The sequence below is a fragment of the Micropterus salmoides genome, unplaced genomic scaffold (genome assembly GCF_014851395.1).
Source record: "Micropterus salmoides isolate LMB-PRFRI ecotype aquatic unplaced genomic scaffold, ASM1485139v1 Ms_hic_scaffold_2, whole genome shotgun sequence".
NCBI lineage: Eukaryota > Metazoa > Chordata > Actinopteri > Centrarchiformes > Centrarchidae > Micropterus > Micropterus salmoides.
In genome coordinates, this window is record NW_024041150.1 from 17,981,222 (window position 1) to 18,005,338 (window position 24,117).

General features: G+C 39.5%; 2 protein-coding genes across 9 annotated transcripts; one reads left to right on the forward strand and one right to left on the reverse strand.

Annotated features, from left to right (window-relative positions):
• Positions 1-15,780, reverse strand: LOC119912510 (up-regulator of cell proliferation-like; the record flags this gene model as incomplete). Of its 6 annotated transcripts, none has more annotated exon segments than XM_038731731.1 (4): positions 1-4,924; positions 14,533-14,593; positions 14,731-14,791; positions 15,643-15,780. In XM_038731731.1, coding segments are annotated over 3 exon segments (4,749 nt in total). In that variant the 5' UTR covers positions 14,737-14,791; positions 15,643-15,780.
• A 2,482-nt stretch (positions 15,781-18,262) lies between these two features.
• Positions 18,263-24,011, forward strand: pop7 (POP7 homolog, ribonuclease P/MRP subunit). Of its 3 annotated transcripts, none has more exons than XM_038730422.1 (2): positions 18,263-18,280; positions 22,888-24,011. In XM_038730422.1, exon 2 carries the CDS (start codon positions 22,940-22,942, stop codon positions 23,393-23,395), a length of 456 nt encoding a protein of 151 aa, XP_038586350.1. In that variant the 5' UTR covers positions 18,263-18,280; positions 22,888-22,939; the 3' UTR covers positions 23,396-24,011. The 3 variants fall into 3 exon arrangements, with proteins under 3 accessions (XP_038586350.1, XP_038586349.1, XP_038586348.1); XM_038730421.1 differs by lacking the exon at positions 18,263-18,280 and adding an exon at positions 18,889-18,990; XM_038730420.1 differs by lacking the exon at positions 18,263-18,280 and adding an exon at positions 21,985-22,291.
• The last annotated feature ends 106 nt before the right edge of the window (positions 24,012-24,117 follow it).

Genomic DNA, 24,117 nt, shown 5'->3' on the forward strand with positions numbered 1-24,117 from the left:
ATGTTAAAGTGATCTCAGGTTAAGGGGAGGACTAATTGGAGTGATTTTCTTATATTTTCTGTTTTGTAAGCCGCAGTTATAAAATATGTGTCTGCTGATAATATCTTCAACCATGTCATCTTAAACATGGCATGTTCCTACTTGTGATTTTCTTCTCATCATATAAAACAAGTGAGATCAAAATATCTATGAGAGGATGAATGTAATATGTGCACCTCTGTAATCACAAAGCATGTGTTCTCTCACTTGATGTTAAACGACTCTTTGAGGCTCGCTTCTGCTTGCTTACGTGTGATTGTTTTCCAAGTTTTAGGAATATCAGCAGGCTCTGCATTATATGCTTTAGCAAACTCCTTGTTGAACTTTGCCAGTACATATTTCCAGTAGTCTGACGCCTCTAAACTTACATCTGACTGGATTATCCAGTCTGGGAAAATTTCTGTGTAGTTCTTGTAAGGGTGCCATTCACCTTTTGTACCATTACAGCGAAAACGTGCCTCACTGTTCACCAAGGACGAGCATATGTCAATGACAAGTTTTTTTGTCCCATCCCACTTGAATCTACCCAGACCCTCTGGCCGATGTAGTTTAGCAAAGTGCTCTCCATGTTTATCTGCTCCTGCGTCACAAGGAGCTTTGCAGAATGGACACTGTTGCCCACATCCAATCACCTGGGTGAAAAGCTCGTTCTGGGGCTTCACATGAAGATTTTTCAGTTTCATTTGGATGGTTTCTGTTTTAAACTTCTCTCTAAGAGCCTGTGCCATGTCCTTCACACACTCAGTGAGCCAGTAAGCAAACTGTTCCTGGTCGGCATTGTTCAGGATCATGAAAGCACCAAGAGCATCCTGGGAAATGACCAGTTTATCACCAAGTTCTTGACAGACATCTTCAACGAATGTCTTCACGTTACCACTCTTTTTTGTTTTAGCTTTGTTGATAGCATCATTTATGCTGCTGATACTTGACAGAACATGTCGATCCTCAAACTCACAAACTCTATCACCCTTTGAGAAGTGTTCCTCTATTTGTTTGTGTGTCCATTTCTTTACATGATCCTCATATGAGCAAATGTAGCTCTTATAGTTTTCAAAGTCATCCTTTGAGAGCAAATCCAATAAAACTGAATACTGGAAAAACATTCGTGTGCTGAACTTGAACCTTGTCAGCATTTCACCAGTAATATCAGGACCCAATGAACGGTTGACAAAGTCTTCGACTGAAGGCCTCAAGCAGCGGCTTGTGAATTCTTCTGCCTTCTTCTGGCACTGGTCTCGTTCATGGAACACGTCTTTGAAATCAGCACGAAACTTTTCTTTGTTTCGATTCAGACATTCGTAGGGGTCGTTTGCATGTATGAAATCTTCATGCATTTTCTGAAACTGTCTGGCTGCAACTCCACAGATGTGCTGTTTTAGAGAAACTTCAAACTCAATGTCTATCTTAACATTCTGATTGTTCTGCAGCCGCTCATCAATCATGTGTAGGATCTCCTGGATGTAAGTGTCATGGTAATTGTTTTTCCTTTCCATTTTTTCAGTCACAAACTGTGTGCAAGCATCTATGATGCGGTCAGCCATGTTTTGTGAAACCATCACATGATCATTAATGTTGAACCACTGGCAGGCTTTGTGTTTTAACTGGTTGCAAATTCCTTCCACTGTATATTTGAAAGGAATCAGTCCACAATGTTGCAGCCTTTTTTGACTTAATAATTCACATGCATGACTCCCCTTCCGTGATAGATTTTCTCTGAGGTACAAGGAGACATTTGTGAAGACATTTGTGGCCTTTTGTTTAGAAAAAGACAGTTCCTTTACTGTTTTATTCCACATCTTATCAAATTCTTTGTCTAGCTCTTTGTCTGTCATCTGGACTTTTTTCCCCCGACATTCCTCAATCAGCTGACGCACTCTCCCCTCTAATTCTTTTGTGTGGTTCTCCTTGATTCTGTCAAGTTCTGTCATTCCCTGTCTGATGTCAGCTGCTGCTGTGAGCTGATTATATACAGAGCTCTCCATTTCTCGACGAAGGCTCTTTGCACTGCTTGAGAATTCCTCTTTGTATCCTTCAACTAGATACACATGACCCTCTGTTTGCTCGAAGTACTGTTTTAAATTTCCAAGAATTTTTGTCTCCCATTTAGTCAGCTCTGTGCAAGCCTCACTTTTCAAAAGAGTGAGAAGTTCTTTCATGTCAGATAACTCAGATTTCACAGCAACTGTGCCAAAATTTGAAATTCTTGTTTCAGCATTTGTAACCCATGTGTACATTTCTTTTTTGAATTCCCATTCCCATTTGTTGAATTCTGTGCACAGCCTCATGTATGCATCAGCCACTAGGCTGTTTCTGAAGCTGAAGATGAAGTTTTCATGCTTTACTGCATTCCACAGGCTTTCCATCCACTCTGTAAACTCCATGATGTTATTAGCAGATGACTCACACCTTCCCAAAATTTGGATGATGTTCTTCTTGAGCTCATAAACAGCCTCACTGTACCCTGCATTGACTGGTGCCATTGGTGGGTTTCCATTCCAGAGTCCAGGAATGTACCAGTTCCCAGTGTCGGGACTGTACTCCATCACATCAGTGAAGCTCTTGTTCTCCTCTTTCTTTTCCATCTTGGCTGCTGCCTGGGTCATCTCGTTTAGCTGCTGCAAGAGCAGTTTCCTGTCTCGTAAGTTCTTGTCATGGGCTGAAACATCTGACACATTCTGGTGAACAAACTGACATTTGGGCTTTTTGCCCACCTCTTTCATCCTGAGAAAAGCATGCACAACTATTTGTAGGATGTCCTTCATTTCTGTTGAATTCTCCATTGCAATATTGATGATGGTGATATCACTCAGCCCAACAACAAATGTTGCAAGCTCGTTGTCGTGCTCATGGCTATTGTCCAGTTGAGCAAGCTCTGGTGACTTTAAGCCCTCAGTGTCAATGATCACCATGAAGTCACAGTTGAGTTCTTTTTTGACATCTTCATTGATTCTGATCAGCAACATAAACGCACCTCGAGTGCATCGACCACTGCTGACTGCAAACTGCACTCCAAACATGGTGTTGAGGAGAGTGGACTTTCCTGTGCTCTGAACTCCAAGAACTGTGACTACCAGTATCTTGCTCTTAGGAGACACCAAGATATTGAGCTGAGAGAGAACGTCACTCACCCATCTGAGAGGTATGTTGGATGCATCTCCATCTACAAGCTCAAGGGGAAATCCATCAAGCATCAATTCAGCACATAGTTTGGGAAGATGCTGTAATTGTTGACGTGATGGGTCCGTTTCTGGAAGGGAAAGTGAAGCTTCATAGATCTGACCCATTTCACGGAAGAAGTGTTCAGTCCCCAGTGAGCTGTTGGAAAGTTGTCTGTCAATTTCTTTGATCTCCTCTTTGTTCTCAGAATTTTCACATTTCTTTTTGTACAGCTCCCTGAGGCCAGACAGTTTTTCTCGAGACAGGTTATCGAGGTTCATTCGCATCCATTTCAGGAAATAGCTCCTCTCTATCCCTGGGCTTGATATTGCTTTGATGAAACATGTCATAGCGTTTGACATGTCACAAGAGTTCTGTTTTTCCCGAAGTTTTCTTTTCTGTATCTTAAGATCACTTTTGTACTTTTCTATGTTTTCAGACCCAACTTTTCGAAGGCGAAATTCTTCCTTCTCTAAGACAGTCAGTTCCTTCCATATTTGGCCCTGCAAGGGAAGCTGAGCTTCTTTGTATTCAAGGGTGTCTTGAATTTCTGCAGTGATGGCATCTGCATTTTTCTTGGCAGTTTGGCACTCTGCACAGTCCTCATCCACAAAGATACCTAATTCATGGGCAATGTCAGCCATCTGCTCAATCCCCATCTTCATCTTTGTGTTCTCAACTACATTGCTGATTGTTTTCTGCAGATGTTTGATGAAGTCTGCATCATTCATGTGCTTAGCCTTCAAAAGGATGTTGCTTTTAGTCAAGCCCAACTTGGTTGCTACCGTTTTTAGAGCATCTAAACTGAAGCTCTGTCTTTGATGGTTGCCCACTAAGAAGATCTGTGCCTTGTGGTGTTGGTTGGTAAGCAGCTTGCACTCAGAGTCCAAATTGTCAAAGAACACAAACACTGCCGCAGATGTCAGAGACAAAAAAGAAAATTGTGTTTCAAATGAAGCAATGTCCCCACGAAGGTTAGCTACAGCTACAGGCTCACTGAAAATGTCCATGTTTTTGTTCCCACAAGGAAGGTACCAAGTAACTTCAGTCAATCCATTGGATATTCTCCTTGAACTGTCCCCACACTCCATGTTATGGTGAATAAAGGTGTCATGGTACTGCTGAGAATTGCTCAGAAGCTTATTGAGGGTCTCAGACTTGGATAAGGAGCACTCACCCAGTCTCACAAAAGATATCATTGGAAGTTCAGAGACAACAATCCTGTCTTCAATAAAACCCTTGGATTCTAACAGTTTCTGAGGTCTGTACTTTTTAACAATGTCTCTCATGGCCCAAAGCATGAGTGTGCACTGCTTTGTGTCACAATTAGGAAGCAGCAGAGGCACAGAAAACTGACACATAGACATTTTGAGTGCCATTTCCTGCCGTACAAAACCATCAGAACACAGAAAGAGAGCAGTGATTATGTCAAGGGGATTTATCACGTCACCTGAATGTAGACTATCAAACAGATCATCAAGATCTAACTCTGTATTTCCTGAAGCAGCATCACAGTTTGATTCACATTCTGATGTACATTTCACATTTCTAGCTGTCACATTAACCATCATCAGTTTCTTTAGAAAGTACCATGGAAGATCTGAATTACACTTGGCAGGTTCATCAGTAATGGTCCTCTCTTCAATCTGAAGGACTGTGCCCAGGGACAGCTTCTCTGTGTAGTGGTGCTCCAACCTCAGATCCTCCAATAAGCTCTTCAGTTGTGTCTCTGTGGATTTGAACATGTTTGTTATTTTAAACCAATCATACGTGTTTTAATAAAACATTTATTTCACACATAGAATAAATCCAGGCATGTGCTGAAATGTCTGGTAATGCTGGACAATGCACACTTTTTCATCGATGAATCGGCTTTGCTTGACAATCCTCTCAAGGCTGCGGTCATGCCTGTTGCTTGTTCACCATTTCCTACCACACTTTAACCTCCCAGTCAACATTTCATGACATGTAAACCGACATAAAATCAATAAACTGGAGGTTAAAGGGGGAAAAAAGAGTGTTGGGAGATCGGTCTCTGCAGGTCATGGGCCTTTTTACGTTACCTCAGGCCATGATTATAGCTTCATATTTCATCTTAATACAATATGCCCGTATGTAAATCAAAAATGCCTTTGGTTGCTGTCGTTGTCAGAAGTCTTTCATCATGATTATGGTTATGTGTACTGAACCAGACTGAGGGATTAATTGCTCGTCTTAGGTCCACATTTAATTCTTTATTCTAATACTCTAATATTTTGAGATATGGACTTTTGATTCCCATGAGCTGTAAGCCATATCAAGATTTAAAAAAAAAAGGCCTGAAATAATATGGAACATATTAAAGTTTCGCTTTACTTTTTCACTATATTCTAATTTTTTGAGAAGCACCTGCATATCAACTTAAGGTTAAAGTACTACCAATAAATCATACAGATTGGTCAGATTTTAATTGAATGAACCATTTAGTTAGTTTCTTTTGGTTTATAAAAGTTATTCGGAATTTTATGTCTGAAATCTAAAGCCCTCCCAACATTTAAAAAAAAAGTGATACAGACATTCAAGTAGCCTGTATAAAAGCACTAAATTATACAAATAGACAAATCATTTTAGTTGCCACAAAGAGGGAGCTGAAAGATAAAATGTTGGTTAGTCAGTTGGGTAATTAATCTGCCCGTCTACTTAACACTTGGGTCCAGTGCAATTCGGATTATTATAATAAATCTATTTCCCTGTCAGCACCACAAAACACATTTTACAACAATCAATGAGAAACAAAATTTATAACAATTTCCAAATGATAATGTCTAAAGCATAACATACTGCATACTGTGCATATCATAAGTGCAAGTTGATTTTTTTTTTTATTTGACTTTAATATTTTCATAGCAAGTTGTCTTGATGAATATCTACTACTTTGTCAGTTATTGTAATATATTGGTAAGGTTATTATAGTTTTGGATTTTTCATTAGTTTTAATATTTATTTAATTCATCTGCGTATTTAATTCATAAACCAGAATCATGAGGTCAAAGGAACTGCCTGAAGAGCTCAGAGACAGAATTGTGGCAAGGCACAGATCTGGCCAAGGTTACAAAAAAATTTCTGCTGCACTTAAGGTTCCTAAGAGCACAGTGGCCTCCATAATCCTCAAATGGAAGACGTTTGGGACGACCAGAACCCTTCCTAGAGCTGGCCGTCCGGCCAAACTGAGCTATCGGGGGAGAAGAGCCTTGGTGAGAGAGGTAAAGAAGAACCCAAAGGTCACTGTGGCTGAGCTCCAGAGATGCAGTCGGGAGATGGGAGAAAGTTGTAGTAAGTCAACCATCACTGCATCAATCCACCAGTCGGGGCTTTATGGCAGAGTGGCCCGACGGAAGCCTCTCCTCAGTGCAAGACACATGAAAGCCTGCATGGAGTTTGCTAAAAAACACCTGAAGGACTCCAAGATGGTGATAAATAAGATCCTCTGGTCTGATGAGACCAAGATAGAACTTTTTGGCCTTAATTCTAAGCGGTATGTGTGGAGAAAACCAGGCACTGCTCATCACCTGACAACAAGACAATGACCCTAAGCGCACCGCTAAAATAACGAAGGAGTGGCTTCACAACAACTCCGTGGCTGTTCTTGAATGGCCCAGCCAGAGCCCTGACTTAAACCCAATTGAGCATCTCTGGAAAGACCTGAAAATGGCTGTCCACCAACGTTTACCATCCAACCTGACAGAACTGGAGAGGATCTGCAAGGAGGAATGGCAGAGGATACCCAAATCCAGATGTGAAAAACTTGTTGCATCTTTCCCAAAACGACTCATGGCTGTATTAGATCAAAAGGGTGCTTCTACTAAATACTGAGCAAAGGGTCTGAATACTTATGACCATGTGATATTTCAGTTTTTCTTTTTTAATAAATTTGCAAAAATTTCTACATTTCTGTTTTTTTCTGTCAAGATGGGGTGCTGAGTGTACATTACTGAGAAATAAAATGAACTTTTTTGATTTTTGGAAAATGGCTGCAATGAAACAAAGAGTGAAAAATTTAAAGGGGTCTGAATACTTTCCGTACCCACTGTATTTACACACACACACACACACACACACACACACACACATATGAAGTACTAACACATTGTCTAAATAAATACTACAAATATATGAAGCACATGCTATATCTATAATATTTACTATAACCTACATACAGAAAACCCTAAGAACTAAACTACCCTAATCCACTACTACCCAGTGGTCTCACAAAATTCATTACATCAGTCTCTAGCTCTATCATTCTTGGTTAAATAGATTAAATAGATTCTATGTTAAAAGCACAAAGAGAAAGGTTGGCTGAGATATGAATGTGATAATAATGAGCCCATAAAATACACATTAGCTGACATGCAGTAAATATAATGACCAGCAGACACATTAATTACACATTAATTAACACATTAGGGGAGCTCACAATCAAAACGCCGCCCTGACCTCTTGACGTATAAAGCAATCGTGGAAGGACAGCCACACGACACGCACACACCCGCGGCTCACCAACAGGTGCCTCTTGGAGTTTGCTATTTCCTAATCACCGCGAGCACCTCTAAACTGCTGGTCCAGTGTTCTGTCGTTTTATGCTACCTATCGAGATGTGCTACTTAGCGGTTCTGCGCATGCGTATGACCCTTAAGCGTGGGTTTGTTTCCACGCCCATAAATCTGTGCAACCTTGCTTTTGGGAATGCCGCAGAGAAAGTGGCTGATCGTCAGTAATGTAAGAAAACAATAATTATTAATCAGAATACGCTACCCCTCATATACTAAATAAAGATGGCATAATATAGTATTTTAACATGCTCCCCATCTCCGTACAGTACACATGGAGAGAGTAGCTAGTGGTGCAATATAAAATGATTCTGTAGTGGGAGCATTATTTGATAGGGGATATTAGAGTCTATCAGAATACGCTACCACTGAAATTATGTTATAATAATCAAAAAACAGAATATGTCATAATACTGTGAGAGTTATAACTTTATGGGATTGGAAAAGGGAACACATAAGGTAGCATTTTTCGACAAGGCAGCATAGATCGTCAGAACACCGGCATGACTAACTGCCCGCAACATCAGTTCCCCCGGCTTCATAGCCACTCGAAATGTAGGCTTCGGTCCTATGAAATAAATAAATAAATAAATAAACAAAAACTAAGGACTTTTACTCTTTCATTTTAGTTACTTTTAGTTAGTTTTGCACACCTACAATATAGTTATAGTTTTAGTTATCGTTTTTTTGTAAAGCCTCGTTTTTATTTTTATTTCATTTAACGACAATGTTTTTTCACATCTAGTTTTCGTGATTTAGTTCGTCTTCGTTTACGATAATAACCTTGATTGGTAGACACAAAGATTTATTGTAACCTAAAGGTTTTGCAAACTGTGTAACTTTGAACAACCCACAAACATCACATCACTTCACACTGATGGACAACAATCCTTGGAACTTTGTCAAACAGTATTCACTACAGTTTGAGGTTATACTGCTGCCATTCTCATAACTGGAAGGTAGTTTGGTGATATACTGTATAAAAACTGTAAAAATAAAATAAAATAAAATTGCCAGCAGCGAGATGTGCAAGTCAAATTCTGCCATTTGAAACTATCAATATTGGATTGTTTAATATTGGCTATCTACCGATAGCCTACTGTCTGATGATATGGTGGTACTGATATTTAACTAAATATTTATTTAATATTATCCCGTCACATTGAAGTAGGAACTGTAGCCTTCTAAATTCACATGGCCATTTTATAATTATTAAATTATCTTGTATCCTCCGCATAGTATTTTAGGTTTTGCCCAGGACAGAGGATGCCACTTACTTAAATATTCAACTGCAGTAAGCCCACTGATCTGCCACTTATCATATTGAGCCAAACCCAACACAATGGTAGATCTAGAATATTAGCCTAACATAGGTTCACACATAGGCTTATCACTATATTTGTTGTGGTATGTGACTTATTATCCAATAAGCTATTAAACAAGCTAACATTACCAAACAAGCTAGGTAACATTATAATAGCTAACATAACAGACAATATTGTTATATAGCCTAGTTATTTTTTTGCTAATGCAACCTGGGAAGATGTTTGCAAGAAACGTTTAAGAAGAGAAAACAATGGAGATTTTAGGGTAAAACATGTCCATGACTACACAAAACAGCCCAATGACAGCAACTCTGATGAACCTCTAGTTGACACACCTTCTAACAGTAACAGCAGTGAAAGACAGGAGTCCTTTCTTGAGAAGCTTCAAGTATTGAGAAATCTGTCAGGAGGATGATTTCTGTACAAGATGTTGACTTATCACTGGATGGCTGAGTAGCTACCTTATCCCACACTAAAGTGCAATTTATACTTCTGTGTTGAATCGATGGCGTAGCCTCTGCGTAGCCCCGTACTTTACGCCATAGCCTACGCCCCTACGCCATAGCTTGACGTGCGGTCGATAACATTTGAAAAGTCTGTAACAGCCACACGTTTACAATTTTTACCCCATTCATATTAGCGGAGGGCTAAACCAGAAGTTAACCTGCTCGGTCAACAAAAGTCAACACAGTGGACGCTGTAGCGCTACCACCAACTAGCTTTTGGTGGTGTAACTACAGAATGATGGAGACAATGACACACAAGTATACATGGCTAAATGCTACAATGTAGGCTACGCAGGTAGACCCGACGCAGGAGTATAAATCAAGCTTAAGGTGTCTACTTGATATCCACTGACTTTTCCTGATGATCCCTTATTGAGTGGAAGTTTTTCTGAAGAGAACATAAAATTTAGATTTCAAAGGATGTAAGGATTTAAATAGTATATTTCAGGAGGGTCAGATTTATTATTTATCTTTAATAATCGACAGTCTCTGTTCCTTACACTTGCTGTGTCATTGCCAAACATTCAAAGTTAATATGAAGATCTTGATTTATTTCCTTTTATTTATTTTATTTGACCAGCTAACTTTAGACAGTGTATTCTCATATTGTATTATACTTCTATTAGGGGGTACTGCTCATTAAGTCAAGCAATCAGAAAGTTTCCCCCTCAATAATTTTTGCTTAGTTTTCCTATGTGGTGTCTGACTTCATAATTCAGTTTAGCACTTTTTTCCACATCTTCTAAAAGGTCACACTCTTTCAAGTCCTTACCTACAAGATACATTTTGTCCCCATTTGCATGGGGATTCAAGTTTGCAATTGGGAAAACTAAGACCGTAGTCTTCACTAAATAGAGAGGGGTTAATGCTCTGTTAAAGATGTATGGGCAAAAGATAGAGCAAGTAAAAGTCTTTAGATTTTTGGGTACGTGGTTTGATGATAAGTTAACATGGAATGAATATATCAGTAAGATAAACACCAAGTGTAAAAAGATACTGAATGTGATGAGATGCTTAACAGGGTCAGAGTGGGGAGCAAGTAGGGCTGCTATCAAAAATGTGTATATAGCGCTGATTAGATCAGTATTAGACTATGGGTGTATCGCTTATGGATCAGCAGCAAAAACTTCATTAAAGAAGTTGGAGGTGGTGCAGGCTCAAGCCTTGGGCTGTAAATTGATGGCGCTGAATATTAGATGTAAACAGTTCATTATGCACTACTGGGTAAATCTGCAAGGGCAGTCTGAGGATCGACATCCTACAACAAAGATACTTCACCCATGTTGGGAGAGTGAAAAGGCTAAATGAGGGTGTTTTGCATGGAAATGTGAGGAAATAGCTGGAGACATGACATTAAGTCAAGGAAGATATATCCCTACAGTGCCATTACCCGTAACACCACCCTGGATGCTTCCTTCAGTGTTAGTTGACTTACATTTTCTGGGAAAAATGCAGGGTCAAAAAGGTTGTGGAAATACTGCAGTATTGGTTGAAGATAGGTTACAAGCACTATATCAAACATTTGTCCAGATGGATCCAAGAATCCTAATACAGGCAGAACCAGTTTTGCTTTCAGTATTCCTGCCTTACATGTTTCTGTTAAAAGAAGGACATCAGATCATTTATCCGTATATACAGTCGAGATGTTGGCAATTCTAACAGCATTACAGCGAATAGAAGAATTACAAATTAAAAAAGTTATTGTTTGTACAGACTGATGCTCTGCATTAATGTCACTGCAGTCATTTACATCTCACAGCAGGCAAGAAATGGTTAATGAGATTTATAAAACGTACAGAATTAAAAATGTGAACATGCTGATAACATTAATGTGGACCCCAGCTCACAGAGGGATTAAGGGAAATGAAGGTGTGGATGCATTAGCAAAACAGGCTCTGAAACATGAGGAGAGCTTGTGCGTACCACTCACTTCACAATCTGAAGCCAAAGGAATAATCAAAATAAACATCATTAAGGAGTGGCAGAACAGCTGGGATACAGGAAATACAGGGCGACATCTGTGAAATAATTCAGAAATTAAATGAAATTAATCCTTTCTTTCTTTTATGTTTTTGTTTTGTTTTGTTTATTTATTTTATTTATTTATCAAGGGATAGAAACTCTGGTCCACACTCCAACAGAGTAGGTGGCGGTAATGCACCTTATCGCTGGGTGCCACTCGCCATAAAACGTAACAAAGAAGAAGAAGAAGATGCTCTGGGCAGCTTGTCACAGCCAGTTGATTTGTGTGCCTCATGTGTTGGTTGTGTGCCATATTAGTGAAGGAAGTACTTTTTTAGTTACCCTCTGCAGTTGTGTTTAGTGGAGCGTTTCACTTAAGTTGTCATAGCCTGTTTGTGGTTATGTTTAGTAGCCGGTGTCACAGTACCTTTTGAGTGTTTGATTTTTGTGTCATACAAGGTAGGGTACTATTGTCAAAGGCAGAAGGTAGTCCAAGTATCGTACCCTACCATTTCACTGTATGTTGATCCAAAGACATGCAACACCATTGACTAATTAATTGAATAATTCATTAATTAAGTTATTTAGTTTAATTAACTAATTATAGATGAATCGTATTAAGCAGTGTTTGTGGATATTGTCAGTGATTTTACTTTCCTAATTTGTTGTTTGAAAAGTGTGGTGGTCTACAATTTCTATTTTCCTGTGTAACAAACTGCCCCTTTAGCTCTCAAATTCCCATAAACAAGCTGTTGAAGATTGAAGAATGGCGTTTAAGTACAATTCTTCTCCGCATTCATGCATATTATGGAACAACGAACATGGGTTATTTAGAAACAAGTCCAGATACCTAAAAGAATGGATTGATAAGGGTGTGATGTGATAGAGGTCTTTTGTGAATATGAGGATCTTGTCTGTAATAAAGGCTTGGATACTTCTTGAAAAGAATATCATAAATGTCTAAAGCACATCTCCAAAGTTACTGTTCTTACTTAAAAGTCCATTGTTATATGGTCCTTATCCACAAGCTCTCAATTGGTGTAATAACTGTGTAATAATCGCTATATCCGAAAAGTACTGATCTCTAGTCATTTGATTTTCCCAAATTGGCTCTCTTATGAAAACTACATTTTTTCTGATCTCTTGGCGAGGATATCTGGTCAGGTCTAATAAATATCTCATACCACATAAAATTAAAGAAGTTCAAAATTTTCCATAGATACTATCCCTGTAATAAATGATTAAAGAAATTTAAATCATATTTTTCCCCTTTATGTTCTTTCTGTAAACTAAAAGTTGAACCCATTACCTTTTCTTTAATTGTACTATCCTCAAGAATTATGGATAGAAGTTGCTCTTTTGATTTTTCAAAGTTTTAACACATTAATTATTTAATTAATTAATTAATATTAGAAGACATGGTCTTGTTTCTAAATTGTAATACTGACTCACAACCCATCAATGATTCCCTAAAAATATTGTGTCTTGTTGGCAAATTTCACATTCTTAAGGCTGGAATGTTTCAAAGCACTCCCAATTTTCATTTGTTCTGCATTGAATTACAATATCTCTTTGAATCTGGGCCTAAATGATTGTCAAACAAATCAAATCTATCAAAACCTCTCTAATAATTGGCAAATTACTCAGTAAAAAAACTTAATTTATGGGCTATTTTTAGTATTTTTATTTTAATGTATTTGCCCTTTTCTGATCTGTCTTTATTTCCTCTCCTTACTGTCTTGTCTCTAATTGTAAATCATTTTGTTGTGTTGTGATGTTATTGTTAATTAATGTACATGTTCATCTGAACGTGTTCAAAAAAGTTCAAATATATATATAAAAAAAGGGGAAAGCAGATGAGTCAAGGAGGCAAGGGAGGGGAGTCTCAAAATGTTTCTATTTTTTTTTATTTATTATTATTTAATGATATTTATAGGGGGGACAACCCTCCAAGTCTTGACCCCCCACATGAACCGCCTGCAAATTCCACCTATGCGTGTAGTCTGAAGTTACTTCAAACAGCAATATTAGGCTATTTTGGCTCAATTGTTGAGTGTCTATTGAATCAAATAACATAATCATGATCCCATAGGCCTAGGCATCCTGGAATTGGGTGAAACTAAGCAAGTAAACATAAGGTGGGTGAGGGGGCGCCATTTTTTAAGTTTTGTCTGTGGGAGGCCCACAGTCTCAGACTTTAAAAACACCTGCGCTAAAGTAAAATTATGGTATGTTGGTTAGCTGGCAAGTTATCCCAGAAGTAAGTCCTTGTGCAAAATGTCAGTGTTTTTTAATCTTTTTAAATCCCAACACACTAGTGTTACACGTCGGTTCATTAGTCGGTTCATTGGTTTGAGCTACACAGGAAATTGCCTGTAAACATCCATGCAGTAAAAACAACACTGTAAATGTCCCACAATAACATGCAATTAAACTAACAGCAAGAGTGGCTATACTCTGCCATTTAAAGTAGGAGTCCGAAATTCATGTGTGAGATGTCTGAACAATATAGTACCCTCAAGAATACCTACAGCAGAATGAAAAAAGTAGTATCTGTTATCCCACAATGCAATGCTCTACATTTTATACATGAAAAACACTGTACCTGTCGGTAAGGCCTCAAAATGACAATGATTCAAAATGTTGTAAATCTCATTTCACAGCTCACTATAGAGTATACTATTTAGTGCCTATTATATGGGGAGTATTGTATGTGGAAAAAGTATGTGATTCCAAGCCCATTATCTCATCAGGAAAAATAATAATAAGATGGACCATGAGTTTGTAGGAGCTTGATTTCAAACAATTCACTTAATTGGGATTCGGTGTCTTCTTCAGTGAGAAGAAGAAGAAGAAGAAGAAGAAGAATGCACATTATTTAGTGGCTTTCTGCTGAACAAAAAATTGTATAAAGCTGACCTTTACCACTTGAATCGTCAGTCTGTTGACAGTCACCTTTGCTGCCAGGCCATGGTGTTGATGGAGTGTCTTCTGCTGACTCTTTATCACTGATGTCCTTGATAAATAAGAATAGTATAATTTAATGTGATAAATCATTATTATTATGCAATTACTCATTATGTCATATATATATATATATATATCTTATAGAACAGCATTTCCATATTATATTTTTTGAAACTAGCAGTTTACCTGCATGGTGGGTACACTCAATCACCCGACAATTGCTCCAGATTATTCAAACAGCTTCTCCCTGGAAGCAATAACAGACAAGTCCTCAGTTTGCACAGTTTGACTTATATGATGTATGACTTCAGCAACTCTTGGTGTAAAGATCCCCACCTCCACCCCCTTGTGGTCAAAAGAACTTAAAAGTTAATATTTTCCTTGTCCTTGTGTTGTCCTTGCTGAGCTGTATGTCTATTTCTGTCTTCCTAGAAATCATTCTGGGAGCTGTGTGTAAGCATGCTGAAAGCAATGTAAAACCACAGTCAAATCCTTGTTAAGCTGATTCTTATTCTCATGACTGATTCTTGAAAATAGAACAAAACACCCTATAGAAGAAAAGAGTTGCCTAACCACATATGAGCATAAATCAGAAACAATAAAATGCATAATGGATTTTAACATGGGCAGACTTTCTTAAGATTAACATTTAACCTACCAAACAGCGCGTCTGTGGGAGACGCCCCACAACCGTTTTCAAGTTACCGTTATTCTCTATGGAATAAGACGCGTGCTTAGTGATCACCTAAGTGAATTATTTAAAACGATAATGCAATTGAAATACTTTCATAAAAGACATAGAGTGAATTAGGATTGTCTGAAATGTAGCCGAACATGTGAAACGTGCGCCACAGGTTTGGGCCTTCCTATACTGCACAATAGGCTATATGGTCCATCGGTCTAACACGTGACTGTCCATAACCTACTGTGCATCCTCGACTCGGTTTAAAGAAGCCGAATAAATGCACATCAAACTAAATCACAGCAACATTGTATTTTCAATTTGTGCGGGAAAGTCTAATATTTTCAACCGCCTAGTTTTTCAGGTTCGCCCATCAGTCACACAGCTTATCAGAAAAATCTATTGCAAAAGCATACCTTTGAAGAGGATGTTCTCATTTGCATTCTTGCATCCAGCTCTTCTCTAGGCTGTAGCCTATGCAATGGTAACTAAATTATGTTCTGTAGATGAAGCACTGTACTTCCCCGGACCAGTGAGGTCCTGCAGTGCAGACCCTCCTTTTATACTGTTGGTTGAAAACACTTTCAGTTTTGTTTTCCAAATGAGCATGTGGTTTCTCGGAAACGAAAACTTCCTTTTCTATAGATAGCACCGGATCCTCACTTATACTTTACTTAGGCTACATGTCTCTGATTGCTCTTTATTTTCAACCTCAGGAAAACATATTGTCCAGTAGGCTACAGAATCGTTATCAGTGACCAAGGGCGTCACTGTGTTGAAAAGTGGTGGGGAAATAAGGGCTCAGATCAGTTGGGTCATGAGACTGATGATGCATGAAAACAAGAAAATAAGTTTTTTAGCACTACTTAGATGAAATATCTGATGCTGAAACCTATGTGAGGGGGGTTCTGGGGGTCCTCCCCCAGAAGAGTTTGGGCATTTAAATGGTAATTCCCTGCATTCTGGAGACAATTTCGGGCTCCTGGAAATGTGGAAATGTCTTTTTTTATATGGGAGAAATTATTCTTATTGTGCAAATAGACCTTTCTTAAAGCATTTTCATTTGTTAGTTAACATTTTTTGGTGCAAGCAAAAAGTGATGGGGACAAAATCATCCATTTCAAAATGTGGTGGGGACACGTCCCCAGCATCCCCAGTGTAAGTGACCCATCATAAACCGTTGCATATTTGCACACCTGCAAGTCTTACCTGTTGTGTAATTTGGCTTTTGAATTCTAGAATTGATCTTTGAACTGTAGTAGATTTGTCTAGTCGTGATTTAGCAGCTGTGCATGTTATTCAATCATACCTGACAGCAAGTTTTACCTCAAGAGTTTTAAGTCATTCAATTGTTCATGCAGAGAAAGTTCAACATTTCAATAATCTTTAGAAAAATAAAGTGATGGTAAAATTAAAGTGGGAATTTAAAAGAAAACTGCTGTATGAAAGCAGTTTTGAAATACTGCTGTTTTCCCCATTCCATTTTATTTCCATTACCCTGCTGCACAGATTGTGTTTAAATCACGTAGGCTTTTGTAAATTATTGTAGCTTCTCCATACAGTCTGTTCTCAACGTCAACTTCTGCCCTCTAGTGGGGTCTACAGAGCACTGCCGAAGAAGCAGCCATGCAGACTTGTAACCTCCCTCTCTACTGTTCACACACACCTGCAGACTCATTTCAGTAAGGCCAAGATATCTTTTGCAGATAAGATAGCTGTTTCTGATCTAGAAATGTATGTTTGTGAGCGTATATGGGACAAAATTAAGATGCAATGGCAGAATCAATGGGATAAAGATAATAAAGGAACACACAGAATTAGACTAGGTCACACACAGTTAAATGCATCTCTGCACCTTATTAGAAAACATCCATCTGGAAATTGTGAGGGCCTGCAGTCAACTGGAAACTGTGGAGCATGTGTCTATTTGTGTGCACTAAATACTCAAACGAAAGACTTCCACTCGGACACGGAGTGAACTCTGGTCGGAGTCACCGGGCCTTTCCGAAACTGCTTGCTCCTCCCTCTCCCTATACTTCCACTCCGTTTGCGCGTTCATGCGGAGGTCCACCACATTGAGTGGCATCCGAAACCAGTGAGGGTGGAGTGGTAGTGGATTGTTAAACCCTCAGATGCCGAGTGAGCACCGATGCTGGCTTGTTGAAGGTGTGTAACACCCTTTGCTGCACGATGGGGGAACTTTCTTTCACTAGTGAGTTCCGTGTGACTTCGACAGTTCACATGTAGAATTTTTAAATCCCGAAACTATACGTTTTCATATCACCATTCACAGGTTAACAACACAGCCCAAATGTTATACTATATATATATATGTTTTAAATTCTTCAGACTATATGCTTCAATATAGTAGACTATTTGATTTATATTGAAATGTTGCATCTGTGAATGTAATATTTTTCATATAAGATTTAAGAGGTTTTAATATGTAGCCTAGGCTTTTCTTTACAATGAATATACATTTTTTCATAAAGGAATATAATATATGTCAAAAGTCACGTTCTTAAAGAAATATTCGACACAAACCCGAACATGGAATAAGTGACAAATAGTGTCAAAGAACGTTCAAAGAACGTTTCGTTCATAAGACCTAATCGTGTGTATGACTCTGGAGGAACGGGTTGTCTCAGTGAGTGATTTGTTCATTTTTACGCATGCGTGAAGGATCTTGGACTCTTACGTTCACTCGTCACACGGCAGCTGCATGGGCTCCGGCAGCAGAGATGGGGACTCGAGTGTGACTTAAGTCACACACACAGTGACTTGAGACTCGTCCTCAAAAGACTTCAGACTCGACTCGGACTCGAGGTGAACTCGTGAACAATGTTTATTTTTAGGAAACGTCTGATGAGCTTGCTGTTATTCCCCTCCCTGAGTTACCTATAACCTGCCTACGTAACACGTAGCATCTGCTGCGCGCGGCCGCACGTGAGAGAGGACAACAAACACCGGCAGCTGCTCCGCCATTCATCATAAACTTTGGCTTTAAAACTTCATACAACAAGACCCAAACAAAGAAGCGCTGAACGCAAATAGGTGAGTAACCTGTGGTAAGTAAACATGTTTAGCTCAGTACTGGCCATCTAACGTTAGCTTGCTTCTTGCTTCAGCTACAACCTACGGGAGGTTTGCTCCGACTGTTCGTTATGAAAAGATGAATGAGAGTTTGTTTACTAATTATACAATTAAAGTAAACATTTGCGTCCCGCTGGCTGCCATCACGTTAATTATTACCAATGGAAAGAGGTTACAGGTTTATTGTTGATCATGTAGCCTTACAGTTTTATTTAGTTATAAAGTTACACTGGTTTGAGAGTCTGGTGGTGTTGACTTACAGTAGTGTATAAGTTGTCATTAATTGTAGACGCATTGTACATTAGGCTACATGGTTGTGCTCTGTAAATGAAAAACAGGTTACAGTTACAGAATTCCTTATAGCCATGCAGTTTTATTAGTAACCTGGATTGAACGCAGCAGGTGATACAACATTCGTAATAACCACGAGAGACTTGAGACTTGACTTGGACTCTAACTCAAAGACTTGTGAGCATCTCTGTCCGTCAGCACAGGAAACAGAATTGATTAGTTCACGACTCTCAACTGTGGGTCTGTTTGCGTCGTTCATTTGTCACGTGACAGCTCCTACTGTGGAGCAGGAATGAAGGACTCGTTCACCGCTCACATGGGTCCTCAGACTTCCGTTCATTCTGCAGTAGCCGGATAATTAGAGGCAGGTCGACTGTCAGGTAACAGTCACTGGACTGATATTATATAGCTATTTTGTTAAATGTGTTACATTTTATAAAGCATACTGTTATTAAAGCGGGGTGATGTTGTGCTAAGTTATAGTTTTAACACAGCCGCACTTTAGTCCTGCTGGTGTTTAACATTACAACTAACAGCTGATGAGAGTTGTTCTGGGTCCGCTCCACTTCAGAGCCCTGACAGGTTCTACCTGGAGCTAAATTACCTCCGAGGTCGTCTCCTCTCCAAAACAAACAGACCCGGTCATTAAAACATTAAAACACAGCCACGTAGCAACTTTAGCGTTAGCCCTGTAAACAGCTAACCGCTGATCTGGTCCGCCAGAGAAAGCAACGTAACTTTTCCTTTTTATTTACCAACAGAGCCGTGCTGTTGTTTCACAGCTCGTGACTGGTGAACAACCTGCAGTGTTTGAGAGCGATGTGCTCATGTGTGTTTCTCTGTCTGCAGAATCTGGACCTGATGTGGCCCACTCTGCGTCCAGACCTGCCAAACTGCTGCGTTTATATGTGTTTATTTCTCTGTTCCTCTCTCTGTGCTGGAGTTCTTTAAGAACTTGGTGGCCCAGATTATTATTAAACTGGTTGAATTTTAATACGCGTGTGTTTATTTATATAGTGTATCAAGCTTATATATTTACTGCAAATCTGATATTAATATTTTACTCATGGATAGGGACGTTAGGCTACTGTATGAATGAGCACTTCAGAGATAATTATATACATCAGCCTTTATATGGCTGGTCTGGTTGTATACTCGGGAAAGATTGTGAAAATGGAAGGATTTAGCCGGAGTAGTGGTGATTACATATTGACAACATATTTCTGTGGTTTTTGCATGGTTTGAATTTGGTTGTGGGCTCAGGGGGGTTTATATAATGATGATATACAGTAATCAAGAGGTGAATTTGTGCATTATACTTGCACAAGCCAGGCAGCCTTCCGTGTTTGAGAATGGCGCTATTTTTTAATCGCCCACTAGAGGGCTGCAGCGCCACAATAACCAGCCTAGTTCAAATGAACGAAATGACAGATTAGTTGATTTTAATGAACGAGATTTGAATGAACGAGTCTCAAAGAGTCTCTCAAACTTGCCATCACTAGTGTCCAGTTTTGTTATTGTAAAAAACACATTTCCTCAACATCAATTAATCTGAATCTTAATACAACTGTTGTTTATTTGGTACACATATTCTTGCAGTGAGTAGGCCTAGGCTTCAGCGGTAACGTCAGATCCTATTTGTCGGAGTGGAAGTGGCGAGGGTCTAGTTTCGGAAAGGCCCACCCTCATAGACAAATCTAGCTCTAACCCGCGTAGGCTATAAATACAGCGGCCACCTTTCGGAAGAACTACCCCATACCAGCTGCACTCACTGCTATAATATGTGTATCAAATAAACAACAGTTGTATTAAGATTCAGGAGTGATGTTGAGGAAAACTGTGTTTTTTGCAAAAATGAAACTGAAAGCATTTGTCATATATTGGTTTTGTTTATGAACCAAATTATTTTGAATAGACTATATAAGACCATGACTTTAGATATTTACGAAGAGAAGAAGAAATATATTCTTTAATGAAAAGATTGATATTAATTATAAAAGAAAAGCCTATATATTTGAACTTCTTTATCTTATTTGAAAAATATTACATTCACACATTTCTAAATAAACATTTCTATTATATTATATTGAAGCATTATATAGTCTGAAGTATTTAAAACGGTTAATATGTAGCCTATCAAGCCGTAACTATTCTTGCAATACCTTTGTTGCTTGTTACATGATCCGCTATAACTTTATTGTGCCATGTTGATGTTGTTTAATGAAGGATATTTGGTTTTGGCTTAAGATTTTCGTGTAAGATGAATAATTCAATAAAAACAATTGTAGGCTATTGTCTATCAGACAAGAGCATTTTTATTAAACATAATATAACCTTTGGGCTATGTTGTTAACCTCTGGATGGTGATATGAAATGTGTTGTTTCGGGATTTATTCCTACATATTAACCTGCAAAGTCGCCCTCGTTGGTTTAGGGAGAGGGAGTAGCAAGCAGTTACAGAAAGGCCCGTAGTTTCATGACCGAGGCATTGGCCCAGTCCCAATGTCCCCCCTAAACCCTAAGCCCTGAACCCTCACAGACTTTACTGACGTCACTTGGAAAGTGATTGCGTGCAAGAGGCTGCGAGGGCTCAAAATGCTGTGAACAGGAAAAGGACAGCACTTTGCCACTTTATCACGTTACCTTGACGACGCTGAAACACATTGCACACTTTTTATTTTATGTTTTTGCAGGTTTGCAGGTTCTCGACCTACAGAGTGGAGGAGAAGTAGCCTCAATGTCAATATATAGGCCTATTTGTAATTAATCAATACACTATTGCTGGTCAAAACAACATCATTAAACAAAAACTAAAATAAATAGTTGAATAAACAAATGTGTAATAAGGTGATTGCATTCCTCTGACTTCATGTGTTCTATGCAGCATCTTAAGTTAAGAAAACTTTCAACAACATTAACATCAGCGTTGGTGTTGATGCTTGTTTGTTTACTGTTTTCTTCTTCTCTTATAACGCGGATTTGCCGTGATATTTCTCTCACTTCCGGGCTTCCCCTGGGGCGAGTTCAATCTCAAAACGTTTTGCACCGGTTTGCAACGTTTGCTGATTGAACGACATGTTTCCTTGCAACGTTGTGCATCGTTGTGCATCGTTGTGCAACGGGTTTCGAGGTATGTTTTCTCCCGTTTGGTGGGCGTGTCTCTGAAGGTACCCAATCAGTGGCGACAAGTTTGTAAACACAACGGCGTTAAAAAGGCAGGAAAATGCAATGCGCTTGCGTACACAGCAGGGTGTTCAAGGAACCACCATTTCTGTTGAAGAAAACGTTTTGCTACGTTTTGTCTACGCTGAACTCAGCCCCTGGTAACCCCCGTGTTTCACGTCATACCGCTATGAACTGTGGGCAATTCCCTCAGCCAAAGTCTGCAGAAATGCGGACTTACAAAAAGGGTCTATAAAGGGCTCAAAATGTCTGTGAGAGAGCCCTCGCGCACTTGACCATTTGACAGTAGGACAGCCCTAAGCCCTCACGGACTTCCCGGGAACGCGCCTCAAAGTCTGTGAGTCTGTGAGGGGGGACATTGGGATTGGGCCAGTGTTTCTCCTGTCATACTACTTCCGGGTCACACGGGAAATAAACAGCTAGTTTGGCTGTGAAAGAAATGCATGTACCTCGGCCGTTAGATAAAGCGAATTTGTTACTTGAAATTATCTGCTGAGGGTAAGTGTGCTCATTATACGGATGGACTACTCAAAGTGTTAACTCTTCAACGTAAATGACACGGCTAACGTTACTAGCTTAGCTCACACGCACGTTAGATTCAGGTGCATTACCTTACAGTTTATGTTGGATTTGAACGTTGGTTTGCTCTGGGTAGACATTTAAGACAGGAAACATCTGTGAGATCACTTGAAGATGCAACCTGCTGCTGGATAATAAGCAAAAAAGGACGTTTTGATTTTTTTGCCCTAGGGGATTACCTGGGAATTGTGTTGAATGGGGATAATGACTGACTAGTATTTTCTGTTGCTAGTAGTAACTTAGTGTCCTTGTCGTTGTATGTTACCACTTGCTGCTGCGGGTGTCCTTAACATTAATGTAACGGTAGGGATATTTGGGAAATTGTGATGGGACTGTGTTTCTCTTTGTTTACATTTTATAAACAAAACAATTAATCGAAAACGTAATCAGCAGATTAAGAAATAATGAAAATAATTGTTAGTTGCTGCCTGGATAGGATGTTTTTATGTTTGCTGGAAGGTATCATGTCTCATGACCGCACTTCATCACCTTTTTTTTCTAACTTTATTTCTTAGCTTCCTTCTTTGGCCCCAGCCTCTGCCGTGGCACATATATCCACTGAGCAACATGACAGAGCCACGCAGCCCAGGAATGTCCTCTGTCCCCCAGACAGCCCCTGTGCACACCGACTCCGCCTCTCCGGCTGTAGAGATGGACCCAGTGGAGTACACCCTTAGGAAGCGCCTCCCCCGGAAACTCCCAAAGAGACGGAACGACGTCTACGTCAACATGAAGACTGATTTCCGGGCTCAGCTGGCACGCTGCCAGAAGCTGCTGGAAGGCGGGGGTCACAGGGAGATCTGCGTCCATGGCCTGGGCCTGGCCATCAACAGGGCAATCAACATCGCCCTTCAGCTGCAGGCCAGCAGCCAGGGGGTGCTGCAGCTGGCAGCCAACACCTCCACGGTGGAGCTCGTAGACGACCTGGAGCCTGAAGATCCTGATGAGGCCGGGGAGCCCATGACGCGCACTCGTAACAACTCTGCCATTCATATTAAGGTTTTCTACCCTGACCCTCAGTGACCTGAAAAGACGTGTCGTGTATAGGTTCTCTATTTGTCTTCAAGTCATAGTTATGCCCTCAGAAGCCAGTAGACCAATATAACCTTGTGGTCTGGTGGACATGTGATGACAGCAGCAGCAGACTGCAGAATGGAGCAGACAACATACAGGACGTTTATCAGTAAACTGAGTCATGACATCTTTAGTTGATTAAATATTATGGTCTTTTGTCATGTGTGTTGTCACTTGCAAATCGCTGCTGTTGTTCTGTTTTTCACTTTGCATGTCTTGAAGCAACATCAGTGTTGTTTGCCGAGTGAAACCTCAGTGTAATTTAGTACTTGTAGACATAGCTGTGCCAAATGTAAATTAATGTAAGTGTCTTTTATTTTAAGGCCTAAGAGTCTGTACAAGTGTTTACAGTTTTTTGTCTGTATGTTTTTAAACATACAAATAATATGGAACAGGTGTTGTTGTGATAAATGTCCACTAGAGGGCAGTAGTCTTTAAATTTGGATTCAGATCGTTGTGCTGCTCAACTGTTCATGTTCAAAATGAATATGAAAACACGTTTCATTAAGACACTGTATTTGATTTCTTGACAAAATAAATTGAGCTGGAATGTATCTAACTGTCACAGGAGGAATGAACGACTCGTTTGAGACCAGTGAGGTGTGTGATAGCAGCTTGTATTCAGCGTCTGAACAGCAGAAGCTTGTTAACTCCACTGACATGAACAAGAC

What these genes read in the sequence shown, in the direction of transcription:
- pop7 (XM_038730422.1), top strand. Translation starts at nt 22,940, where the DNA reads ATGACAGAGCCACGCAGCCCAGGAATGTCCTCTGTCCCCCAGACAGCC.